This window comes from Phodopus roborovskii, unplaced genomic scaffold (genome assembly GCF_943737965.1).
Source record: "Phodopus roborovskii unplaced genomic scaffold, PHOROB, whole genome shotgun sequence".
NCBI lineage: Eukaryota > Metazoa > Chordata > Mammalia > Rodentia > Cricetidae > Phodopus > Phodopus roborovskii.
Genome location: NW_026126514.1, coordinates 7,623,862 through 7,648,113, shown reverse-complemented (window position 1 = coordinate 7,648,113; position 24,252 = coordinate 7,623,862). Strand labels below are relative to the sequence as shown.

The 24,252-nt window shown below is 47.0% G+C and overlaps 2 protein-coding genes across 2 annotated transcripts in view; one reads left to right on the top strand and one right to left on the bottom strand.

Annotated features, from left to right (window-relative positions):
• The window catches only part of Ttc6 (tetratricopeptide repeat domain 6), a 164,202-nt gene extending 157,922 nt beyond the window's left edge, over nt 1-6,280 (bottom strand). The window contains exon 1 of the mRNA XM_051196046.1: nt 5,963-6,280. The gene's annotated coding sequence lies outside the window, so the exon portion shown is untranslated. The remainder of the gene's footprint in view (nt 1-5,962) is intronic.
• A 353-nt stretch (nt 6,281-6,633) lies between these two features.
• Nucleotides 6,634-12,380, top strand: Foxa1 (forkhead box A1). Its single transcript, XM_051195883.1, has 2 exons — nt 6,634-7,131; nt 9,431-12,380. Exons 1-2 carry the CDS (start codon nt 7,060-7,062, stop codon nt 10,760-10,762), a joined length of 1,404 nt encoding a protein of 467 aa, XP_051051840.1. The 5' UTR covers nt 6,634-7,059; the 3' UTR covers nt 10,763-12,380.
• Nucleotides 12,381-24,252: the final 11,872 nt, after the last annotated feature.

Here is a 24,252-nt window from a genome sequence, read left to right as displayed (position 1 = left end):
GTGACACTCCAAACGCCTATATCTATGCAAATGAAATTTGGGGAAGAAAAATAATTTTGAGACTCTCCAGCTGGTACATTGAAACACACCACAGATTTTAGATTGATGCTTTTTTCAAGAGAAATCATTATGAGATTCCTGGAAGATGGATGGGATACAGTGCTTTGCATTCTAGAGGTGGAGATCAATGTCTGGTAAGTTGCAGTCCCTCTGCCAAGGCCCATTGAGAAGAAGGGGAGAGGATCTAGAAAGTGACTGTTGCTGAGCAAACCCTTCTAGGCAGTGCTACCTAGAGCCCCAGGCAGCAGGCAGTGTTAGTGGAAGCCAGTGGAACCTCAGCCTCAGAGCTCTGCTGCCAGATTTTTCCTCCTCACTGTGTGGGCTTGGCTTTATTTATTTGCCAGTTTAAACACATTATTTAAAACCCGACATTTCCTGTATTGCTCTGAGTAAAACGTTTTGCTTGATGGGAAATTGATGGGGTTAACTTTTAATCATTATCTCCCATTGATATCTACTGCTGCTGCCACTGCGTTTCTACATTGAGGAAAAGTGAAATATTTGCTTGGTTCATACATTGACCAACCTATATCAGCAATTCGTGGGTATGATTCTATTCCTGTTCAGAGAGCTACAAGGGTGGAGCCTTTCAGTTTGACCCTGGCAGTTTATCCTGGGGCCCAGGTAGAGCAGGTCCAAGAGGCTTGAAACTAGAGGTCTGAGGATCTCCCTCCTGACCATTCTGGATCCCTTTTCTATATTCTGGAATCTCTCCCTGCCTGAAGTCAGGCAGGCCAGCCTCGGGGCTAACTGATCCTGCTCCAGGCCCTACTTAAGAAAGAACTGCCTTCTGGGACCTACTAGACCTTGATGGAAACAAACAAGAGAGAATGTGTCAGGGGCAATTTGTTGTACAGGAATGTTGAGAACATTAGCAGGACTATAAAACAGGACATAGAGCTAAGGGACAAGACTGGGGAAACCTGTGAAGTTCTCACTCTAGGAGCTGCTTTGGGCTCGCCACCACCCATAATGCCCAACAGTGGCCAGGCATGTCCTTATTCTGATCCAGGAACACCATGGAACCCAAATCACACCATTCAGGAAGTATTCTAAGTCCCTGCAGATCTCAGTAGGGTCCCACCCAAACAAATGGTTCCCAGGACACCTCTTCCTATACTTTCTGTTCAGAAACAAACCTGTTGCAAGATGAGCTAAGTTTTGCTCTGTGAGCCATAAGACACAGAAAGATTTTAAAGTAACAGAGAACTGTGTCACTGTAACAACCCAAAATCTCTAGCATCTCTAGCATAGCCACTGGAAACAATAGAAGTAATCCACCCCAAACTGTCTACCAATCAAATTTTAATTTTTGACAAAGAATGTAACCTCCCCTAGTCATGTCAATAATTTAGCCTCAGAAACAAGGGGGGGGGACCAGGACACAAATACAAATGGGGAAATGACATGCTCTTTATTGTAAGCATTAAATTTAGGCTATGATTCGTTTGATTGCTTCAAAATCATCTGTTATGTAGAACTATGTAAATATGAGGATAATCACATTTGAATAAGCAAAATTAAACCACCAGAGGGGACTAGGGGATGTGGGAAAGCTCCTGGGTGTGTGGAAAGTGGGGGACTCCTGTGGATTGGAGGGAGTGCATGGCTCGCTTGAGGAAGGTAAGTACTTGGCTACTTTCTGCCCTTGGGGAAGGATTACGTTTAAGCTGCTAACCTCAATGCAAAAGATAAAATTTCGTTGACTTGTCGGAGCCCTCAGTTTCTGCGGCTGCTTCCTGTTAGGTTGGGCATTTGACCTGTGAAGGGTCAAACCCGGACCAACCCCCCCCCCCCGGACCAACACCCCCCCTCCCTGGCTCTCAAGCACCTGGATACCAGTGGGAAATGCTGGGATCTCAGGCCCTCCGCCCGCCCAGTCTGTGGCACACAGTAGGATGCTGGCCCTGATTTCCTAACTCTTTATGTGAAACGAGCATTTTCCAACCTTCTTTTACAAGCCTCTCTTTAAAAAAAAATAGAGAAACACCCTAGCCAATGTGCCCCACCCACCCCCACCTGTGGGACTGGCTTAGGAAGAAGGGACTGACTGAGACTGAGCAGGCCTTGCAACTAGCTCAGCTGATGGTCATGAATAAAGTAGTAGACAAGTATCACCACAGGACTGTGGGGATCCACGTGTGGCTGGCGGGGATGGGGGTGTGAGAGGTACTGAGGAGGAACAGTGAATGCTCCTGGAGGGACAGAGGTAACATTTTTCTCCAGGGACTTGTGGGGCACACTTAGCTTTTCCTTCCAAGGCGTGGATTGCCCAGAGAGGAATGTGTTCCTTTCCAACATCTCTCATTTGAATACATGAAAATGTGAGTTGATCTTGGCAAGGTGAAGCTCTCTCACGGCCAGAGTGACGGTTTTGTCACCCGCGGGCGAGGCCAGGTGGGGAGCAGCTCCGGCTCAGACATCCGGTTGAGGACAAGCCTGGATCGCGGAGTCTAGGGACTTTTCTGAAAGCTGAACTCACGGATCAAGAGTATGGACAAACTCAATGCCTGTTTTTGTTTGTTTTTAGCAAAATAAGCGAAAGTCCAGAACATGCATGCGTGTGGTGCAAAGGCACACCTGGGCAGGTGTGCATCCCAGAGCAGTAGAGGATGTGGTATAGAACTGACCAGACAAGGCCTGTGGGATGGCCCCGGGACTCCCACCTTCTGGAGATTGGATGTCTTCCTTGAGGTGAACAGATTCCTTGAGGAGGATTTAATGGCGGAAGAGTCAAAGGAACTTGTGAGGGCAGAAAGAAAGGGGGAAAGAAACGATGATAAAACAGAAACTGGAATGCTTGCCCCAAGCTGACTTGAGTAGGGGCGCCCTCTGGCTAGGACCGCGGGGCCACGGGTGAATAGGGCTGGTTGCTGAAAGCACCCAAGCGACCTCCCCAGCCTTGTGCACCTCGAACTCGCTGGGCAACGCACAAGCAAGTACAAGGGGTTGCTTCCAGCATAGCCTGCTGTTGGAAGCCCTAAGCTGAGTCGGCTTTGAACCCAGTTAAAGACCACAGGTCTTAGTTGCTTCGCGTCTAATTCTCCGCAGCAGGAGAACTTAAGCTTCTTATCTGGAGGGGGCTGGGAGGAGGGAGGACAGAGCAACTCACGGGGCATCGAGCATGGCTGGGGCCGCAGAGGTCTTGACCTGGCTACAGTTCTGAGATGGGAGGTAGGGTCTGCCAGAAGAGGAGGGCAGAGTAGCAAGATGAAGAGGGAGAGCCTTCCAGAGACTCCAGCCGGAACCCCACAGAGGAGGTCCAGGCTCAAAGTACTACAATCCGCCCCACCTCTCAGTTCAGCCACATAGCAAAGGTCAGGTGCATCAAAGGCAACAGCTGGTCCTCTGTGTCCTTCTCTGTCCTGTGAATAGATAGCTACAGGAAAGGGGAAAGGTCAGGTCAATCTAGGAAGGGTAGGCTAAAGTAGACAAGTTGGTCAGGGGACCTTGTGCTGTAGCCTGGCATTGAACAGGCCCCAGGAGCTTGGCAAGAACAGCTTCCAGGGATGGCAGAACCAACTACTTTTTTAAACATACTGGAGTAAGTACGTAGCCCACAGTCCTGACCTTCCTGGTTTCCTCTATTTACCACTTTAGGCTACCTGGGCGCCCTAGGCTGTGGCCTATGGTCCTCACCTTGGCAAGTTCCAGCCTAGGTCATCGCAGAAGAGCCCACGAGGCTCATTTCTTGTGAGCTCTCTCGGTTCCCCAAAACTGGAGGCAGATTTAATTGCCCGTTTTTGCATGGCATAAGGGCCTATTTGGGGAAAGATGTTAGAAATGAACAAGATTTAAAAGGGTTGGATTCCTTATCTGGGTGCCAACTAGCCAGCAACCAAAGAGAAGACAATAGCCAGCTCCTCCCCCACTCCCTCTTCCTCCCTCCACCGTGTGAGTTGCGGGGGGGGGGGGGGGGGGGCTGGTGGTGTTTTCTGAGTCAAGGACTAGTAAAGAAGTGACTAGTGTTTCACTTGGAAACCTGGGGAAAACCGCCCTCTTGGTAAACTAAAACTTCACCAACTGAATTTGTTAGGCACTACATGCAGAGAAATCATCCAGCTACTGCTTTTCCTTCTACTTGGCTTCAGACAGCCAACTCAGAGTCAAAACTCCTGGCTGCCTGACGCCTTTCCAGTTCAGTCCAGTCTAGCCCAGCGTATTGGTGTTGGGAGAACATACACAACAGGAGGCGCTGTTTGCAGGAATTGGGCCACAGACCCAAGAATACCGGGATGACCAAGGCTTTAAACCCTGCAGAATCCATTCTGTACCATCACTCCGGGATTTTGAAGATGCTTGCAAGAAACTTCACTGTGGTTTCACTCTATGAATGGTCCCCTTCTCCTTTCAAGTCCATGGAAAAGGGGGCCTAGTAGATTTGGAAAACAGACTGAAAGAACTTGTAATATTTTAATCACTCCCTTCCACGTGACAGGGCACCCCCAAAGTCATCAGCTTTTTATGCTCTATATAAAGCTATCACTAGGTGATTACTACCCATGGGAAATGTCCAAGTTATGTTAGGTGTTGTAGAAGAGCCAAGAGAGCATCAGAGAATTAATGAAGAAGGAACAAGGAAGCTTCCTGGCCCTGGAAGTCCCCAGGACCAGACTGAGGAAGCTAAGCATCCCTGTGCTTTTCAAACGAAATGGGGATCCTGCTGTTGGGGGGAACATTGCACCAAAGAGTTAGTTTCCCACACATATCCACAGGTACATTTATACAACCAATGGGGGTGACTTCTAGTCACAGGAGCCGGTTACACTTGAGCATTTGCCTGCTCTGATGAATTCTAGGTAGATTTAATTTCATTCCCATTCCTTTGCTTATAACGTGATGTCTACACACTCACACTCACACACACACACACACACACACACACTTTGTTCAAAAAGGAATTGTAATCCAATGCTTTTATCTTTTTTTTTTTTTTATTTCCTTAACTACACATCTTCACCTTCTCTGCTCCCCTGCTGATTTAAAAGATTTGTTTGGTTCAGGGATTTAACGTGATTCTCCTGCCAGATTTCAAGGAAGAAAGACTTAAAAGAACAAAGGACCGGGTGGTGGTGGTGGGGTATCTATTCGGAAGACAAGTAAAACGCATTCCTTCAAATGAGATTAATTACCTTTAAAAAAAAAAAAACCAAAAACTGGGTTAAAAACAAAAATATTTTAGTCTCTTGGTCATTTTAGAGTTTATTTTATTGCTTCTAAAGGAAATCTAGAAAATCTACAGCCTGGCACAATACTGGCAGGGCCACTCGATAGCATTCACTTAGAAACACACTCAGTAGTCATACATGTTCACGAACATACAGGCAGTCAGTCACTCAGAAGTAGGCACCTTCTCAGAACCTATCACAAACTGTCTGCCCAGAGGAATCTCTTTAACTAGCCTCTTTTGGCAGGACAAGAGGACAAGCCACTGCTTAGGAAGAACTGGAAGGAGGCAAGAGACTTTGAGTGGGGGAGAATTTTCCACAGCTGTCCAAGACCTTTTGAAAGCCTCGTAGCCTAGCCCCTCTCCTCCAGGTTAAGAGCCCAGGCACTACTGTGGGCTGACTCAAGCTTCAGGGTGTCACCTCGTTTAACGTGGCAGATGCGTTCCAGCACCCAAGTCCTTATGCTCCCAGTTTATGCCAGTGTTTAGGGAGATGTCCCCTCCCCCTGACCTTTCTCTATCGGAAACCAGACGGTCGCCTCCAGCTCGGTCCCGGAGGCTGCAGAAGGGGGGTTGGAGGAGGAGCCCGGCAGAGAGAGGCAGGCCCTATCACACAAACATCTGCTCTCAGTTTCTTCCTCTTTCTGATCGCTGCAGATGACAAGGAGAGTGGAGTGGACTGAGGCGGAAAAAAAAAGTTATGTCATAAAAATATAAAACGGTGCTGTGACTCACCTGCTCTTAGCCGCAGGTACGAGTTTCGTGGCTGCGCCTCCGTTCTGCTAGCCAGGAGCCCAGGTCGGCCTAACGTCACCTGCTCGGCTGACTCAGATGACTGGGTTTCTAGTGACGAGGCAAAAGTGGGGCTTTTCCCCTTTACAAGCCCGAAGCTCGGGAAGTGGGGGTGGTCTCCCAGGGTTGAACTTTGGGTCAAGAATCAGGGTGGGGGAGCAAAAGAGCGGAGGGAACCAAGAACCGAGTCGCAATCAGGTCCAGAGGGCGGTGAGTGCCTCTGGGAGGGAACGCGGGGTCATTTAGCGAGCACCGTCTTAACCCTGGGGCTCTGACGCCACCACCTCAGTCCTTCTCCTGCTGCAATGCTCTGGTCTAGAGCCCTGGCACCGCCTATTTTTCTTTTTTCCTTCCTTCTTTCTTTCTTTTTTCTTTCTTTCTTTTTTTTTTCTTCCTTCATTTCCAAAGGGGGTCACACACACACACACACACACACACACACACACACACACACACACACACACGCCCCATTTTCCTCTTTCCCTAGCCTCTGGGTTTAAACCAATTACACTGCTTTGTAAACAAACTGAGGGCCAGGTTTGGGGGAGGGGGTTGGTTGGCGGGAGGGGCGCGGGGGGCGTGCGGAGCTGGCGCGGCGGGGCGGGAGGCGCGGCGGCTGGACTGGCGGGCGGCCGCCTCGCAGGTGCACCTCGGGCTTTGTAGGTGCGAGCGTCTTTGTGCGGCGGACAAATGGGGAGAGGACGAGGAGGTGGGCACTCGGGCGACGTAAGATCCACATCAGCTCAACTGCACTCGCTTCGCACAGGCCGCCCGCTCACTTCCCGCGGAGGTGCTGCCGGGCGCCGCGCTTCGCGGCCGCCTCCTGTCCCCGGCGCTGCCCCCTCCCGCCGCGCCGCCACCGCCGCCGCGCACGCCGCGCCCCGCAGCGCCCGGCTTCCTCCTCGCTGGGGTGGCGCTGGGCCCTCGAGCGCTAGGGTGACCGCAGCGCCTCCGCGCCCCTCCCCCGCAGCCGCGCGCAGCGCACCCGCCCGTCGCTCCGCACAGGGTTGGATGGTTGTGTCGGGCAGGGTAGCTCCAGGATGTTAGGGACTGTGAAGATGGAAGGGCATGAGAGCAGCGACTGGAACAGCTACTACACCGACACGCAGGAGGTGAGACGCGAGGAGGCGGCGGGGCGTCCCCAGAGTCGGGGTCCGGGGGGGACCTGGGCGAGGTGGGCTCCAGAGTGGACAGGGGCGGGCGGGCTGGGGGTGGCTTGTCCGAGGCGCGGCTCCCACTGTGGCCCCCGGCCGGTCTCCCTGCTAGTCCGCGCTGCCCGCTGAGTCCTGGCGCTTGAGTAGAGCCGAGAGTTTTAGGAAACTCTGGGCTTTGCAAACCGCCGCTCCGGGAAGCACTTGCCTTTGCCCTGCGGAGAGCGGGAGCCGGAGCCTGGCCCCGGGAGCCGCGCGCAGGGTGGCCGGCGGGCTTTGCCCAGAGTTAAAAACAACTCCAAAAGTAAGTGTTCGCTCGCCGGGCGGTCTCACGGTCGTCCCCCTCCCCATTTAATTCGCCTACGTCTCCGGATAAAAACGATCTGCCGCGGAAGTTGGGCCTCTTCATAAGAAATGATTTCTAAATTTTATAAAAACTTATTCTTCAAAAGCCCAGTTTGTAGAAAAGTGTGACCGTTCCTCTCTAGAGCCGCTGGGTGGCGCTAGTGCGAACCGAATCGTTTTCCAGAGCTCAGGGCCAAGAACCTGTTTCTCTTCATTGTCCCCTTGGTGCATGGCATGTTCACGGGGTTTATTTTACATTGTGCATAAAAGCATTGCGAGGAAAATCAGGTACAGGCGGGAGGGCCACTACCTATTAAACGTACTTTTCTAGAAACAGCTGTCGATCACCTTCAAAAGTTTAATTACCGTTATGAAAAGCTCTGGGAAAGCCTAGTTAGATCTTGATGAGAAGGCTAGAAAATAAACCCCAAAGTAAAAGTACTTTAAGATCTGTATAGAAAAGTACAGAATCTGAAAATACCTTCACTGTAATTTATTTATTCGTCTCTGTGTTTATTTGGGAACCGTACCTTATGGGGTCTTCATATTTGAGTCTACCAATCTCTTAGTTTTCAGATGGAGTTACATTTGCTGGTGAACATAAATTTAAGGACATTAAATCGTTAGATTACTAGATAGGCGGCTATATACCAGGGCTCTGTGTTTTCTCACCCCCTCCGGATTGCTAATGATGAGCATTGCGCTTGCTGGTGATTTTAACAGCTCAGACCACTTTCAGGGGTTTAGTTTTCACTCAGGCACCTCGGCCCACCAGAGAAGATCCCTATGGAAACAGCTTTCTTACATCTCAAAGCTGAGAATTAGGAAGCAGAATAGCATTGAGAGAAAGTAAGTAGAGTTTGACTTGGGAGTTTAAAATTATTCCAAAGTAGTCATGTGGTTTCAAAGCCCAGGCTTTGCTATGAGCGACAGCAGCAATCAGTTAGGTGTGTGTGTGTGTGTGTGTGTGTGTGTGTGTGTGTAAATTGTGTTACCAAGTTTTTCAGTTGTCAGAGGACTGCAAACAGGTAACACAATTTAACGGAAGGTTTTTTAATAGCTTCCAGAGCTGTAAATGTAGTCACGTTAAAGTTAAATATATGCACCACGTTGTGTTTTAATTTTATTTTTTCCAGAATTTTATTTAATTGGTGTTTTCCTTTTTATTTTTTTATTACCATGTGTGCAAGTAGCGGGAAAACATTACTTCCAAATATAATATCAGAAAGCCATCTTTTGGCACCAACTCTTAAGATAAAGCTAGTTTCTGGGAGATGAGTAATTGGGATAGAGTGGGGGCTAGTCTTGTGGGCATATAGGCGATTTACTCTATGGGTGAGAGTTTACCAGCAGCCAGCACAAGGCCTATTGCTGTCTGGCCAAAGGTTCCTGCCAGAAATCGGCAGGGTGGGCGCCTAACTGGTGCCTGTTTGATCGCCCAGCAGGCCTGTGTGGAACCTACATTACCGTGGGGGGTGAAGCAACCTATCGGCTCAGGGATAAAATTCTGTTTTGGGAGTTTCAAAATTGATCTGGCCGAAAGGCAGTTTGTCTAGGCCGGTCTGGGATAGAAACTGGGGTACAGCCTACTGTGCATGAAAACGAAGGGAGCACCCTAGAAGCCAGCCCCTGAACCAGGCGCCTAAGGAGATTACTCATCTTCCCCGGGACGTGTTTTCTGTGAGTGCTAATCTTCCTGCCTGCAGCGCAAGGATTTCCCCCCTGCGGTGTAAGCTCTCTTTGCCCGGCTAGGGAAATGAGCCTCCACGAAACAGTTTGTCCTGGCTAGGGAGTTCCCAAGCTTTGCAGAAATGCTGTTTGCTCGCCCGGGGGGTCTCGCCCCGGGCCAGCCAAACTCCTGGGCGCACTACTAACCCCACCCGTGGGGCCTCTTCACTTGCTGTCTCTGCTCCAGGCCTACTCCTCTGTCCCTGTCAGCAACATGAACTCCGGCTTGGCCTCCATGAACTCCATGAACACCTACATGACCATGAACACCATGACCACGAGCGGCAATATGACACCGGCTTCCTTCAACATGTCCTACGCCAACCCGGGCCTAGGGGCCGGCCTGAGTCCGGGTGCTGTGGCCGGCATGCCCGGGGGCTCCGCAGGTGCCATGAACAGCATGACGGCCGCAGGCGTCACAGCCATGGGTGCAGCGCTGAGCCCGGGAGGCATGGGCTCCATGGGCGCGCAGCCCGCAGCCTCTATGAACGGCCTGGGTCCCTACGCGGCCGCCATGAACCCGTGCATGAGCCCCATGGCGTACGCGCCGTCCAACTTGGGCCGCAGCCGCGCTGGGGGTGGCGGCGACGCCAAGACATTCAAGCGCAGCTACCCGCACGCCAAGCCGCCCTACTCCTACATCTCGCTCATCACCATGGCCATCCAGCAGGCGCCCAGCAAGATGCTCACGCTGAGCGAGATCTACCAGTGGATCATGGACCTCTTCCCCTATTACCGTCAAAACCAGCAGCGCTGGCAGAACTCCATCCGCCACTCGCTGTCTTTCAATGACTGTTTCGTCAAGGTGGCTCGATCCCCGGACAAGCCAGGCAAGGGCTCCTACTGGACGCTGCACCCGGACTCCGGCAACATGTTCGAGAACGGCTGCTACTTGCGCCGTCAAAAGCGCTTCAAGTGTGAAAAGCAACCGGGGGCCGGAGGCGGGAGCGGGGGCGGAGGCTCCAAGGGTGGCCCCGAAAGCCGTAAGGACCCCTCAGGCGCAGGAAACCCCGCCGAGTCGCCCCTTCACCGGGGTGTGCACGGAAAGGCTGGCCAGCTAGAGGGCGCGCCGGCCCCCGGGCCCGCCGCCAGCCCCCAGACTCTGGACCACAGCGGGGCCACGGCGACAGGGGGCGCTTCGGAGTTGAAGTCTCCAGCCTCTTCCTCTGCACCCCCCATAAGCTCCGGGCCAGGGGCGCTGGCATCTGTACCCCCATCTCACCCAGCGCACGCTCTGACACCCCACGAATCGCAGCTGCACCTGAAAGGGGACCCCCACTACTCCTTTAATCACCCATTCTCCATCAACAACCTCATGTCCTCTTCGGAGCAGCAGCACAAGCTGGACTTCAAGGCCTATGAGCAGGCACTCCAGTACTCTCCCTATGGTACCACCTTGCCCGCCAGCCTGCCCCTTGGCAGCGCCTCAGTGGCCACGAGGAGCCCCATCGAGCCCTCAGCACTGGAGCCGGCCTACTACCAAGGTGTGTATTCCAGACCTGTGCTAAATACGTCCTAGCTTCCAGGACTGGGGTTTGTCTGCATGGCCAACATGGTAGCAGGAGAGAAAAACCAACAGCAAACAAAACCACATACACCAAACCAACCACACAATAAAATCCCAACTATTTTTTATTTTTCATGCACAATCTTCCCTAGTGCAAAGGACTGTTACTTTATTATTGTATTCAACACTCGTTGTGTGTATTATTACAAATACAAAAGACTCCATACCAACGATTTTTTTCCTGCCGAGTTTAATGATCCATAAATGTATATATAGAAAAATCTTCCTCCTTCCTTGCCCTCCCCCGCTTTCACTCTTTCTTTCCCCTGTGGACACATTCTAGTCTGTGCAGGGTTTATTTAAAAAAAGAAAATGGTCAAGTTTGTAAGCTATTTGTTTGTGCTTTTTTTCTTGTTGTTGTTGTTGTTGTCGTCCCCTTACCTAGGCCCACCACATGAGTTTACAGGTCTGTGGCAATACTCTTATCTCAATAGAAACAGAAATGGAAAAAGAAACAAGTAGACAGTTGGGGCTCTTGAGAGTACTGAAAGACAGTACTGCCATTATACAGAAAGGCATAAACAGGTTCCATACTTCAGAGCCATTTGTTTTCAGCTCATATTTCTGATGCATTCAGATAGTGGATGTCCTTAAATGAAATACATATATATCGTCTGTATACTTAGTCATGCTCACATACCAAGACCTCATCCACTTTTGCATAACATGTAGAGGTAATAGGTAGGTGATAGAAATGCTACATTTTCAAAAGTTGCCTGACCGAGTTACAAGGACCCCCTACATACTTATCCTCTCTCCCCACACATGACCCTGAGAACCAATTCCCCACTGACTCTGCTCCTTGCTCTGCTGAGTGCCATGCTCAAGTCATTCCGAAGTCAAGTGTATAAAACTAGATTTTGTGTATGTATATCACTTAAAGAATTTTTTTCCCAGGGGAAAAAGGAAGTATCATATTATTGAGGAGACAGAAGTTATAAGAAATACATTTCAAAATTTTGTCCAACGTTCCAAAATCCCAGTGTGGCCATTTTAGTTATTGTCATCATATGCTTGTTTCACCCAGTGTTAATGCACTTTCCACAATTGGACATGGTGTTAGTTTTAGACAAACGGGTTTCATTATTATTTCTCTTTGCCTTGTCAATGTTAATTTATTGCATGGTTTATTCTTTTCCTTTACAGCTGAAATTGCTTTAAATGATGGTTAAAATTACACATTTAAAATGTTAATCTTTATCAATGTGATTGTAATTAAGATATTTTGATTTAAATAACAAAAATAATACAAGATTTTAATCTGTGGAATATGTTCCCAATCATTTGCAGTTAAGGAATTTAAATAAATCAAATGTTAACAACAAAGAATTTCTGTCATTTTCCTTTACTTAAAATCCAAACCAGATCTTCAGAATAGGATATTTTTCAGATTCCGGAATTTAATATAAAAGACAAACAGGGATATAATCTAAAATAAAATGGTTTCATCTACAACTAGTAAAATGTAGTGAAAGTAGTTCAATTAAAGTTGTAGATAACCTGACACTATTCCAGGAGCTGAGATTTTAAAAATTCTTTATTCCCAGCAATGTTTACTTCAGTTTTGTGGGGGTGGGGATGGTGCATGAGGTTTTTAAGCCTTCTGTGTCTCTTCTCCTTTTAAAGTTTTTCCCCCCTCGTTTGAAATTAAATTATCAATCCCCCCTTTTTTCTAATTCGAGAATTATTTGAATGAGAAGAAAGTAGCAGGTTTTGGCTGCTAAAATTAAGTTATCTACCACAGACTTTAAGCCCTACTATTAAGAGAGAAACAAAACAGTTATCATGGTCGGTTTGGAGAGTGGGGAGGAGGGTTGTTAATTCATTCTTTTAGGGGAAGTTTTGTGAGGGTAGCTGCTGCCATGTGTTTTGTGAAGATATTTTGAAAATATTGTTTCTAAGACCTTAAACCTGATGATTTGTTTGCCTTGTAAGAAGCTTTGAAATTGCAACTTCACACCCTGTAGTTGCTTGAGATCACAAAATCATTAATCTCCTTTGATAGTAGGCTCACTTTCCAGTCCACCTATTTCTTTGTAAGACTTGTTCGGATTGACACCAACAATAACAGCACCAGCCCAGGCCGAGGCTGGCCTGCCTGAGCCCTTGTGTATGAACTCCATCCTCTCCAGGGCTTGAACTTGGACAGCCTTTACTTTGATCGCAGCACTCCACAGCACAGACAAGATAAAAAGAGCCATGCCAGTCGCTTAATTATCGCGTAATTACCTCCCCAGATGAGAGAAGGGGTGCCATGTAGCACTTGAGAGAAATCCAAAAATCCCCGCTCTGTTCTCTGCGAGTAACATGGGGGTGGGGGTAGAAATTGCTGGCATGAGTAATTTCAAAACTTAATTCGAAGTTCTCTAAAGAACCATCAAGCATACCCCAAAGGCGAAAAGGCGTTTCGATCTCAACAGTTACGCATATAACGGGTAAACAATGCGGACACATTCAAACTCTTGTGTAAAATAAATGCGCGATCTTCAGCCTGTGCATTTCTCATGCTGCCCTGAAACGAAGTCTGACTTTTGTGCAGTCCCCTCCTCTTCCAGGTTGGTGTGGGCCTTAGTTCTTAATATTCTGGGTTTGGGTGGACGAAGTGCCTGTGGTCCAGGCCGCTCTAGTGACGGGGGATGCGGGATGCGGGAATAGAGAGCGGCCTTGCACGGTCCTGTGAGCTTCTCGCCTGGTCTGCGTCTCTTGCTCTCGGAAAAACGCACGCCTCTGGACGCACGCGGGCTGGGGGTCAGGGACAGATGGTTGCTGGGGAAGAGGGACCCGAGCGGTCCGTGCAAGCATCCCGAGGTGACAAATGCAGTTAGTTCTTCATTGTTTGGGCATTTTCCCCTCCTAGCGAATAAATCTTCAGTTGAGCCACAGACCTAAAAGTCAACAAAGGGGGCCGGGCGCCGGGTCTCGGGCCCACCCGGCGGCCAGCCTGTCCGAGCTGCTCCCGCTGCGTAATCCCTTTCTCGGAAACCGGAACACACAAATGCCAGATCGCAGACCAGGGTGCCAAGCTCGGGCCAGGAAGAAAACATCTGTGCTTCCAGGGACGCACAGGGACCCTCCCGAGAGCCGGTCTGCGAGGGACTCCCGCATCCTCCACCTCCGCCCCGCTTTGGTCTCCGGACCCCTGATTGCTGATGCGCCCGCGGCCAGAAAGGGAACGCACAGGGTGCAATCCATTCCCGGAGCCGAGATTTTAGGAATTTTGCGCGGTGTGGGGGAGGGGCCGGAAGCGGGGGTGGTAAAGAGGAGGAAAAAAAGCTTCCAACTGACCCGAGTGGAAAGCTCCAGGGGCCCTCTGATCCCTCCACCACCGCGGAGCAAACAGTAACACAGAAAAACGTTAGGGGAGAGAACACAGCGACAATGATTACTTTTCACCTTGTGTGTGGAAGCCCAAGCCTGAAACCTTTTTAAACGAGATTAAAAAATAAATAAAACAAAAAGAGTCAAAGATAGATAAGAAAGGTCTATTGGGGGAACTAAATAACTCCGAAGGTTTCTGGGAGGCTGGCTGAGACCGCCTTAAATTTCAAAGGTAGAATTTAGTTTCTATTGTGACTTTGTGGCTCTCTGCAATGAACGGGGAATAATGTGCTATGAAGGCAAGCATATGCTAGTGAAGTTCTGAACTTACATTCGTTTTCTTTTTTCAGAAGGCGGATTTCACTGAAACTTGAATATTTTTTCTTGAGTTTAACCGTTTTGAACGAGCCACTACAGAAAAGCATCCCAAGAATGATAAAATTATAAAATTCTGTTGTTTTGTGATTTAAAATATTGATCTCAGTTTCATGAAAATGATATTAAGTTTCTTTACAAAAAAAAATCTACCGTGATCAATAGAGATTCTTTTCATTGCAGACGAAAGCAGGAGACCTGTAGCCCAAATTAATTAACCTTTCCTCCAGATCAATTGGTTTTCTGTTGATTTAGCAGTCATATCATAGAACATTTAGCTATAATGTATTTTAATGTGACACTTCAATATGTCAAGAGGGAAAAAACTCATTGAAAAATAAAATTGCTTAAATTATGTAATATGTATTTAATAAAGTTTTAAAAATTGTCCTTAAAATTAACTACCTGCATTGTGGCTGTGTTTTACAACTAAATGCAGTTAAGAGAATGCCCTCTTGATTCGAGATGATTGGACAAAAAAAGAGATTACTATAAGCCACCCTGACCTAAATAGGCAATCAAATTATGCTGAAATTTGGGTATTAAAAATTACCTAAATTGAAAGAGTAACTAGTCTCATGAGACTAAGAATTTAGTAAGAGCAAAACAGCATAGCAAAGCACGCAACCACCTCAGAGTCAATCTTCTGTGGAGAGAGGAGATTTTTAAATGAAGCCATTCTAGCAAGTTTTATTTCTACCCAAGGTATCTAAATGCATTTAGCAACAGATTTCTTTAAATCTTTTCCTTCCAGTTAAGTTTGGGGACGTAATAGTTCCATTGGTGTTTCTCTTTTTACCTCCCAGGCCAGCCATTCATTGAACTTTGCACAGCTGGGAATGCAACCCTCACCCCCGCCCCCTAGTCTCCAGCTCTTTTCCAAAGCGTTGTGAGAGCAGGAGAATACCTAAGAAGTTCAGTTGTCACCTGTAAAACACACGTTTTCCCACTCCAAACACTGAAAAACCTGTGTCTTTCTTTCCAAAGGTCTTCCCCCACATCTCCAATCACTATGGCCACACTAGTTACACACTTAACGCCCACTTTCTCTCTGCAGCCCCCAGAGCTCAGGCTCACAGATACCACCCCAGGACACTTTGGAGTTCGCTAAAACTCTAGCCAGCTTGGAATTTAGAGACAGGATACTGATCCTGTTCCTTCAAATCCGGGAAGGGAAGGGCTGTGTTCGGAATTTGATAATCCAGGTGAGATGCAAGTTGGTTGAAATCCCGCTCCCAACCGATTTAGGGACACCGGGAAAACTGATTCAAAGTTCTACTGGTGAGGTTGCCTTCCACTTTCCCAAAGTCCCCTTAAGGGTTACATATTTCCACTTCTCAAGGCATCGCGGGAGGAAATGGGGGACAATGAATTGACTAGAAACCTCCTAGGCTGTTTCCCCTCTCCTCTGAAGTTGTTTGTCTAATCAAGTCCTCTCACTAAGATTTTCTTTGTCTTCTTTCTCTCCCGTTCTCTGATACCATCAATTTAATGACGAAAATGTAAGGGTCTCCGTGGGGGTTAGTTTCGTTTGTAGACGTGATTGTTTAAGAGTCCCTTTCGCACGAGGGAAGAAATAGGTGCCTGGTATCTTCTGTGCTCCCTAACACTGATTGTCTCTGCACAGACTGGGTGTCTGGGACGTTTGTCTAGCTATGGGTTCCGTCTGGAACTTTGAGCTTCATTCCTGGCAGGCCAGCAATGAACTCCAACCCCATCGCCACTGAGTTCAGCTGTGAGACACAGCTCTGGCGGGTCCTCCAAAGCTTTCTCCAGGTGGAGGCCGACCCCACTGTCTGTGGCTGCCGAGAGCTGAGAAGTGGGCAGGACATCGTCCAGGTTTCCTGGCCTCTCCCTGGAGTCACAAGGCTTTCTGCCGACACGCGCTTCCTTTGTGTTATGCCTGGCTAATATATTAATGGGGCGGATAACCCGGATCCTTCGGGAAGAGGGAGGAGGTCCGCGATCGGGAGGGCTCTGAAAGGAGCTGCAGGGTTACCGTGGCCAATTCTGCGACAAAAGAGTTGTTCACGGGAGACCAGGGGTGGAAAGAAGGGTGAATGCGAACGCATGGATCCAGGTGGGGCGAGTTCACTTTGGGGCAATGAAAATAAATGCGCGCCGTAAGTTTTTACAAAAGGTGACCCAGTGCCCTGGATACCTGAGAAATTTGCAGCCCGTGCACTCCTGGGGCGAGGGTCTGCCAGAAACTCTGCCTCGTGCAGGGCTTGCATCCCTAGTTCCTTGTGAACCCCCCCCCCCAGCTGTCCCTTTTTGAGGTGCACACCTACGCGTTCAAACTGGTGTTCGGGGTTCAGGAAGAACGACTCCAACCAGCCGGGCCTGTCTTCATCACTGAGACCCCTACTTTCCTGAAGGAGGAGTGGGTTCCTCCTGGAACCCCTCTGTCACCCCACTAAATCCATAGGAGACACTCGGGCAGGCGTAAGGGTCCCCACATCTGGGTGCTGGCCTAGGGTCCAGCACCAGGCCCTCAGGGCCGAGCCTGTTTCCCGCCAGGCCCAAGGTCTCGCCCGCCCGCCAGTCCGCCAGACGGTGCCCGGGTGCCCTGAGACATATGCTGCCCGCAGGCCATGCGGCCCGACGTGGCGCTCATTGCCTAGGCGGTTCTCAGCCCATCAAAAGCCCGGGCTTTCTTCAGCCTTATGGGCCGCGAGGTGAACAACAATGCCCGGGCCCCTTCACTTCAAAAGCAGCGATCAGGGGAAAGGCTCCCCCAGAGAATTTTTTTTTCTTCTTCTCCTCAGCCTTTCATTTCTAGTTAAAAAAAAAAAAAAAAAAAAAAAGGCACCAGCAACTCCAGGGCCCGGGCAAGCCTAATGCCCTTTGATGGGGATTGAATTCATTATCTCCAATAACACAATTGTGCTTGGCCAACGAAAAGAGCAAAGCAGGGCTCTAGCCCGCCCGAGGGGCCCGGCCAGGCGGGGCGGGACAGTTAGGAGCGCTCCGAGGGACCCGCGCTGGGGTGCGGTCCCAGCCCTCCAGTCCAAGCTGCGGCACCGGGGGCGGGGTCGGGACTCGACGAAGCCTAAGGACCCAGGGCGGGCAGAGGTGGGGTGGGCCCCGCAGCACTGTGTTTACTCTGCTCCTTCTTGGCCTCCCGAGGCCACCAGCCAGCTTCAGGCCTCCGGGGCGCGCCAGGCAGGGGGCCATCCAGTGGACCAAGTTCCAAGCCCCCAGCCCCCCAGTGGTCTTGACCGCGCCCCTCTACCCCAGAACCCTGAGCACGCAGCCAGCCCTCTCAGCTCTCTGCTGAGAATCTCTCCATTGGCTTTCATGCTAGCCATCCTAGAAAGTACACCCAGACTCCTGGGCGGGGTGGCTGAACACTGTCCTGCAGTAGGCTGGACAAATCTGGACGTTTCTGCAGGCACTACCTCCCCGGGACATTGCCCACAATCGGTGCAGCTGCCTGCTACTCCAAGGGTCTACTGCGGTCTCTGTCCCCTTCAGCCCTCTTCAACAGTTGTTTGCTTTTTTGAAGTTAAAACAGGCATCATCAATGACTGGCCTTTTGTGTGTGTGTGTGTGTGTGTGTGTGTGTGTGTGTGTGTGTGTGTGTGTGTGTGTGAGTGAGAGAGAGAGACAGAGAGACAGAGAGACAGAGACAGAGACAGAGACAGACTGACTTTGAATCCCTGTTAAAGACATTTACATAGTTTGGTTAGCTTGTTGCCTAATATATCAGTTGTGGTCATTACTGAGCTTCCAACAGAAGCCCATTCTCCCAGTTGGGGAAAACGTACGGGTTGAAGTTTTAATTCAGTTGGATGAAGAACGATTAAAATCGAAATATAAGGTGCTGTTGTTCGTTTTTTAAGCAGTAATAAATACTTTGTGGTACGGATAGGTCATTTCTCACCAATCAATCATGGCTATTCCAACCTTCAAGTAAACCACAGCGAGTAGCTGTGTTGAGGAGTATCCAGGAGACTCTTTACATCTTCAAGCCAGAGTCCACAGCAAGGACGAAGTAAACACAGGGCTGCTGGTTTGGGGTAAACTTAGAAAAGTGTGTCAGATTTAAGGCTTCCAGCCAGGTATTAGTCTCATCAAGAGACATGGGGCTTTTGTTATTTAATTCCTTTCCACATGGAGAACCCTACTCAAATTTATTTTCGTGGACCTCACACTACCTTTTAGTTTTTAGGTCTAAGTATTTGGAGGAGGGAAAAAAAAATCATTTTCATAGATAACATTTAAAAGAAACCAGTTTCTCCTTTTTCCCCCCCAACAAAGCACATGAAAACATTTTCCTCTTGTGGAGTGCAGTGTATGCTTTTCCTTTACTTCAAAAACATGTGAGCCATCTACCTTGACGACATTCTGTGCACTTAATGAAGAACTACACGGGAAATTCTCTTTCCAGCTCATGGTCCTCCAGGGTCAGCCTTCCTAGGGTGTGGACTCCATGTATGAACCATACATACACTTTGTTTAAGCTCCATATTCTCCCTGAGTTCTAAACTCTAGATGCCAGAGGTTATAAAGAAAAAGTGGCTTCTGGACACTTACCTTCCTTTTCATTAACTCAATAAAGCTGCTACTTTTAAATCTTTGTGACAGGCTCATTTGCATGTAGTGCACAATCACCTTTCATAAACTGTCTTTGCAACATAAAACTAAGGTTTAATCTTTGCCTTGAATCCTGGCTTATATTTTGCACATGTGGGAGACTGCTGTACTCCCTCCACAGAAGCAACAGGACAGCCCTGTGGTTTCCTCACATAAACAACCTGCCTAGTGCCAGAACACACATACAGGATTACATGACTTCAGGTGAGCCAGTGATGGCAGGATGAAAGAATTACTAAACAAAAGACATTCCAATTTCTATGTAGATGTCTTTGACCATGGAACAGGATTAGGCAGGGAAACGACATAAAACATTTCAGTAAAGATGAGAATTTAGTATTATGTAAAGTGTAGCCCCAAAGCACATTCCAGCCTGGGAAAATCACCCATTTACCAGTAACAGCAAAAAAGCCATTCTATCTTCAGTTCACTCATCCTGGAAGGTCACCTCCTCAGAATGTTTGCAAGTCAGGTCTACCTGGTAAGGATGGATGACTCTTCTTGAGCTTATGTGTGTGATTAAGCAGTTCTTCAGTAATGGTGTGGGGTATTTTTGCTGACCGATTCTCATGCTTCCTCCATATAAAATTAAATTGACTGATATTTCAGGTGTGCCTCTTTGGAGTGTTCATCTTATTGTCTTAAACTTGTTTTGGGTACCTGAAAGCTTGTCTCCACTTATTTATCCAGACGATTTAAATGTGCTTTCTTTAGTTCCCACCTAAGATTGATCCAGACATGCATCCTATTGGGGGAAATACCCATGATGTAGACAATCAATTTCCTATTCTTTATACTGACTGGAGAAAAATGAAGTTAAATTTCAAATTCCTTCAAATAGCATCAGTATTCTCTATAAGAGATTCAGTCTGTTTATGAGATAAACCACCCACAGCTAGGTTATGCAGCCTATCTACTTTTAAAAGAGTGTTTGTGCCGACCAGTCATTGGATGCCATCCTTTTTTCCTTTCTCTTTCTTTTGTCCTTCCTTTCCTTCTTCCTTTCTTCTCACTCCGTCGCTATCTTTCTTTGGTGTGGTAGCTTTTTAGTTTATAAGAAATAAATGTGAAAAACCACTGATTCATTTAGAAGAAATATGTCTTGTACTGGACACATTTTACAGTACTTGTTCTATGGCTCAGACATACATGTGGCCTTCCAGGCATAGTTTTATACAGTAAATAGTTTCAGGGAGTTCTTTAGGTCTTGAGATAGATAAGACTTCTGCGTATGGAAGCTGGATCCAGAAAGAATACTATGTATGACCTGACGACCTAGACTCAGAACTGGACTTTGGGCCCCCAACACATGGAATGATTCACTTCTCTGCCTAGTAGTGACAGATGGACCATAGCAGACCAAGGATTAGTTCCTTAGGCAACACCTGACTCTTGAGTTGCAACATCTCTGCTGAGTCAGGCAAGTAGAGAGGCGATGCTTGTTTCATCTAACAAACAGTTCTCAGTGACAGTTATAGTCATAACAACAATAGTCAAAGTTATAGGGGAAATTAAGAATATTGAGAAATAATCTCCATTACATTCTGTTCACCTAATTCATTATATATAACAGAATAGGTGAGATATTAAATTAGAATTGCAAAGTGAAAGGTTGTGAGGCCTTTGCTCACTCAAAGAGCAACATTAAGAAGCTGTAGAATAATATCACAGTCCATATAAATCTGTTGAGTATAAGAATGCAAAGATGCTAGTTTCCTCGCAGTGGCTGCAGAGTCCTAAGAAGGGCCAATCTCACCCAGTTCTTGGTTGTACTATGTAACTGGAACTGTGAAGCACTGTTGAACTCCCTGTATACCAAGCACAGTTTTAAAGACATTTTTAAAGCCCTCTAAGGTAAAGTAAGGTAACCCCATTCCTCCAGCTGTTGACATCTGTATTCAACATGTGTTTTTAAAGTATTCTATTTACTTAGTTTTTTAGATGAGTTCTCACTATATAGCTCAGGCTGTCCTCAAACTCAGAATTCTTCCACCTTAGACATACAAGTACTGGGATTATAGACATATGTCACCATGTCTGGCTTCACTTAAAATTGTAACGAGATGGTGCTGTTTATGGAATAAACTGAGATTTTAAGAGTAAAAGACCTTGGGGCTGGAGAGGGCTCAGGAGTAAAGAGCATTTGTTTTTGCAAAAGACCAGGGTTTGGTTCCCAGCACCCACATGGTGTACAAATATACATGCATACAGACACATAAAACACATAAAAATCTTTTTTAAGATAGAGAAAGCACAGTTTGACACTAATTGAGTGGAACAGAGCCCTCTCTTTAGCGCATCCTCAGCAACAGAGAAGAGAACCAGCAGATACAGGCAGCCAGTGGCTTGAAAAATGAAAGCTGTTAACTTCATTCTTTCCATTTACACTTATGATTTGGCCACTTGGATTTGTAACAAGGGGTTAGAAACAGTGTTTCGTGATAAAAATATAAAGTATTTTTAAGTTCAGTAGTAACTTTTTGAAAAAAAAAAAAAAAAGGAACGGAGCATAGGGAAAGGTGAGGGTAAAAAAGAAGCCGCCCCCGCCCCCCCGAACAAGAGAGAAGTCCCACAGAAAAGACATCAGAAGACATTGAGCCTCTTACAGCCTCCCAGGCCAGGGGACAGACCCAGGGAGTGAAAGATGGCACAGAAGCAAATTAGTGGTGGGGGAGAGCTAGTGTGTTGAGGAAGGGCAAGGAGTGAAAAGATTTGGTGTCGTCATAGCAACCGGCTCAGCCCCGCACCCCCTGAAGCCCATTCAGCTCTGAGCTGCCGGAACACGTTTTTAATTAAAGCGTATAAAAGTTGTTTTGTAAGGACGTCTCCTCATCCGATAGATTTCAAAATGGTTAATCAGGCTTCATCTCCTTTTGATGCTCCAAGAGCATGGGCTATGGCATGCACAGAATCTGCTGCTGCCGGTGCCTCTGCTGCAGCTGAGTGAGTTGTCTCATCATCACACCTAATGCCAGGAATGAGCCAAGTATCTAGCAATTTAGACACATGTAAACAGAATTCCAGAGGATGGGGGAGTTCCCCCCCTTTTTTTCTGGTGGTGGATGGGACTGTTGATTTCCTTTGCTCTGGCAACGGAAGGACTCTGTCTTATGGATGGGCATTGTCCCTTGCTGATGCTCTATTTAGCTTTGGAAAATGACAATATTTTTTTTTCTCTAAGAGATGAAACTCCAAAGCTAAAATAAAGGTTAAAAAATATTTGTATTACATAATATTTAACCCATCTTAAGTATTCCAAGAGAAAGAGTTGCTTGTACCACTCATAAAACACTCATAAAAGGATGGCTACATATTCACATATTTCACATATTCCTTTTTTTTTTTTTTTTTGAGTTTAAAAGGATTCACCTGCCTGAATCCTTGGCAAATTCACAATACACAACAGAAACAGGAGTGACACTTTGGGATTTAATGCAAAGCTAGACTTTGTGAAGGCAACATCTTCTATGGAGCCACCAAACAATGTCTTGGCTGTCGTAAACCTCTGGTTAGGGTCTTGTTTCTAACTTCACTGATAAGAATACCAGTGGTCTGACTCTCCATTTTCCCTGTTTTAACTTGCTATTTCTAATTCTATACCAACGCAAACTCCATTAGATATGGGTGGAGGAGCTCTGCTTCCTCTCCAGGGGCAACTCAAACAACAAAAGATTGTTCCAAACACAAGTACTGGATGAGGTCACTCTGTAACCACAGAAGACTTCGGACTCCATAATCTTTTGTTTAAGCCCAGGTAAGAACAAGGTACCTGGGAAAACCACAAAACAGTAAACATTCTACCACTCCACATAAGAACTCCTAATTCTTAGCAAATTATAGTTTTAGCTTTTTTTTTCAATTTTCTTTTCCAATTGAAGGGTTATGAAGATACCCAACTGCCCTATCCAACAGCTTCTAACTCAAAAGTTTATGTTCTGAACTTTCCATCAATCACCTACCACAAATCTCAATCCTGTATTGACACCCATAAACAGAAATGCCCAGTTTCCTCCATGTGTGGTCTTTCTTATTTTCATCAAGCAATAAAACCAACATACTCAACTATATGTATCCCTGAGAGGAGACACTGGCAAGGTCTTTGTTTCTTTGTTTCATGACTTGTGCCACCACAGAGCTAGCTGACAATCCACACTCATATTTTAAAAATAAGAACTCCCAATTTATTTTCATACATGTCTACATGGTATTTGATGGATAACCCACATACTTAAATAAAAGTGTTTTTCAATAACAAAGCTCCCTTCCTAATTTCCATATGTTTTTATTCTCTTAGTCATTCAGAAATAGAAAATCATTTATACCATTGAGTCACCCCTCATATACCTTCAATTAATTAGTGTGTCCTTGTCAACATTTCCCATTACTCTGCCTACAACCTTGACTTAATTACTATTTGAAAAAATCACAGTTTTTTTTTTTAATCACACTGCTGTTCACTATTAAAAGAGCCTCTGGCCCTTTTTGGTCAACTCTTACCAAGGCTGGCACCTCATTTCTAGGCTAGTATTCAGAATGAAAGCTTTCGGTGAATACAAACCAGACCTATGCTCTCAAGACTGAAGTTCCCACATCAGTATGTGAGTAAACAGCTGAGTTTTCTTCATAAGAAAGAAAAATGCTCTTTTATACTACAACATAAGATGAGGATGTGTGTGTCCCTACCAGGTCATAGGACTTGTTTGAGAAACAAATGAGGTCTGGTTAGGAAAAAAAGAAACCATGACTTCTGAAGGAGAGTTAGCATGAGAATTTTTTTGTTTTTTGTTCTTTTTCTTTTTTTCACAGAATAAAGCATTTCTGTTAAGTTGGAGGATCACATAGTTACTTTAATCATGAGTGAGAGACACCCTTTCCACATTTATAGAGGGCAGAATGAGGTACAAAGGGTAGTTCAAGAACACTTGGGCATCTCAACACCAAACAAGCACTTGGATGAACATTTCCCTCAAGTTACCCCATTAGTTCCTTTGATGCCACCAATTGATTTTCTTTTCCTTTTGTTTTGCTTTGTTTTTCAGGTTTTCACTGTGTAAAGGCCCTGGCTGACCTAGAATTTTCTCTGTAGACCAGGCTTCCTCTGAACTCACAGAGATCCACTTACCTCTCTCTCTGCAGAGCTAGGATTAAAG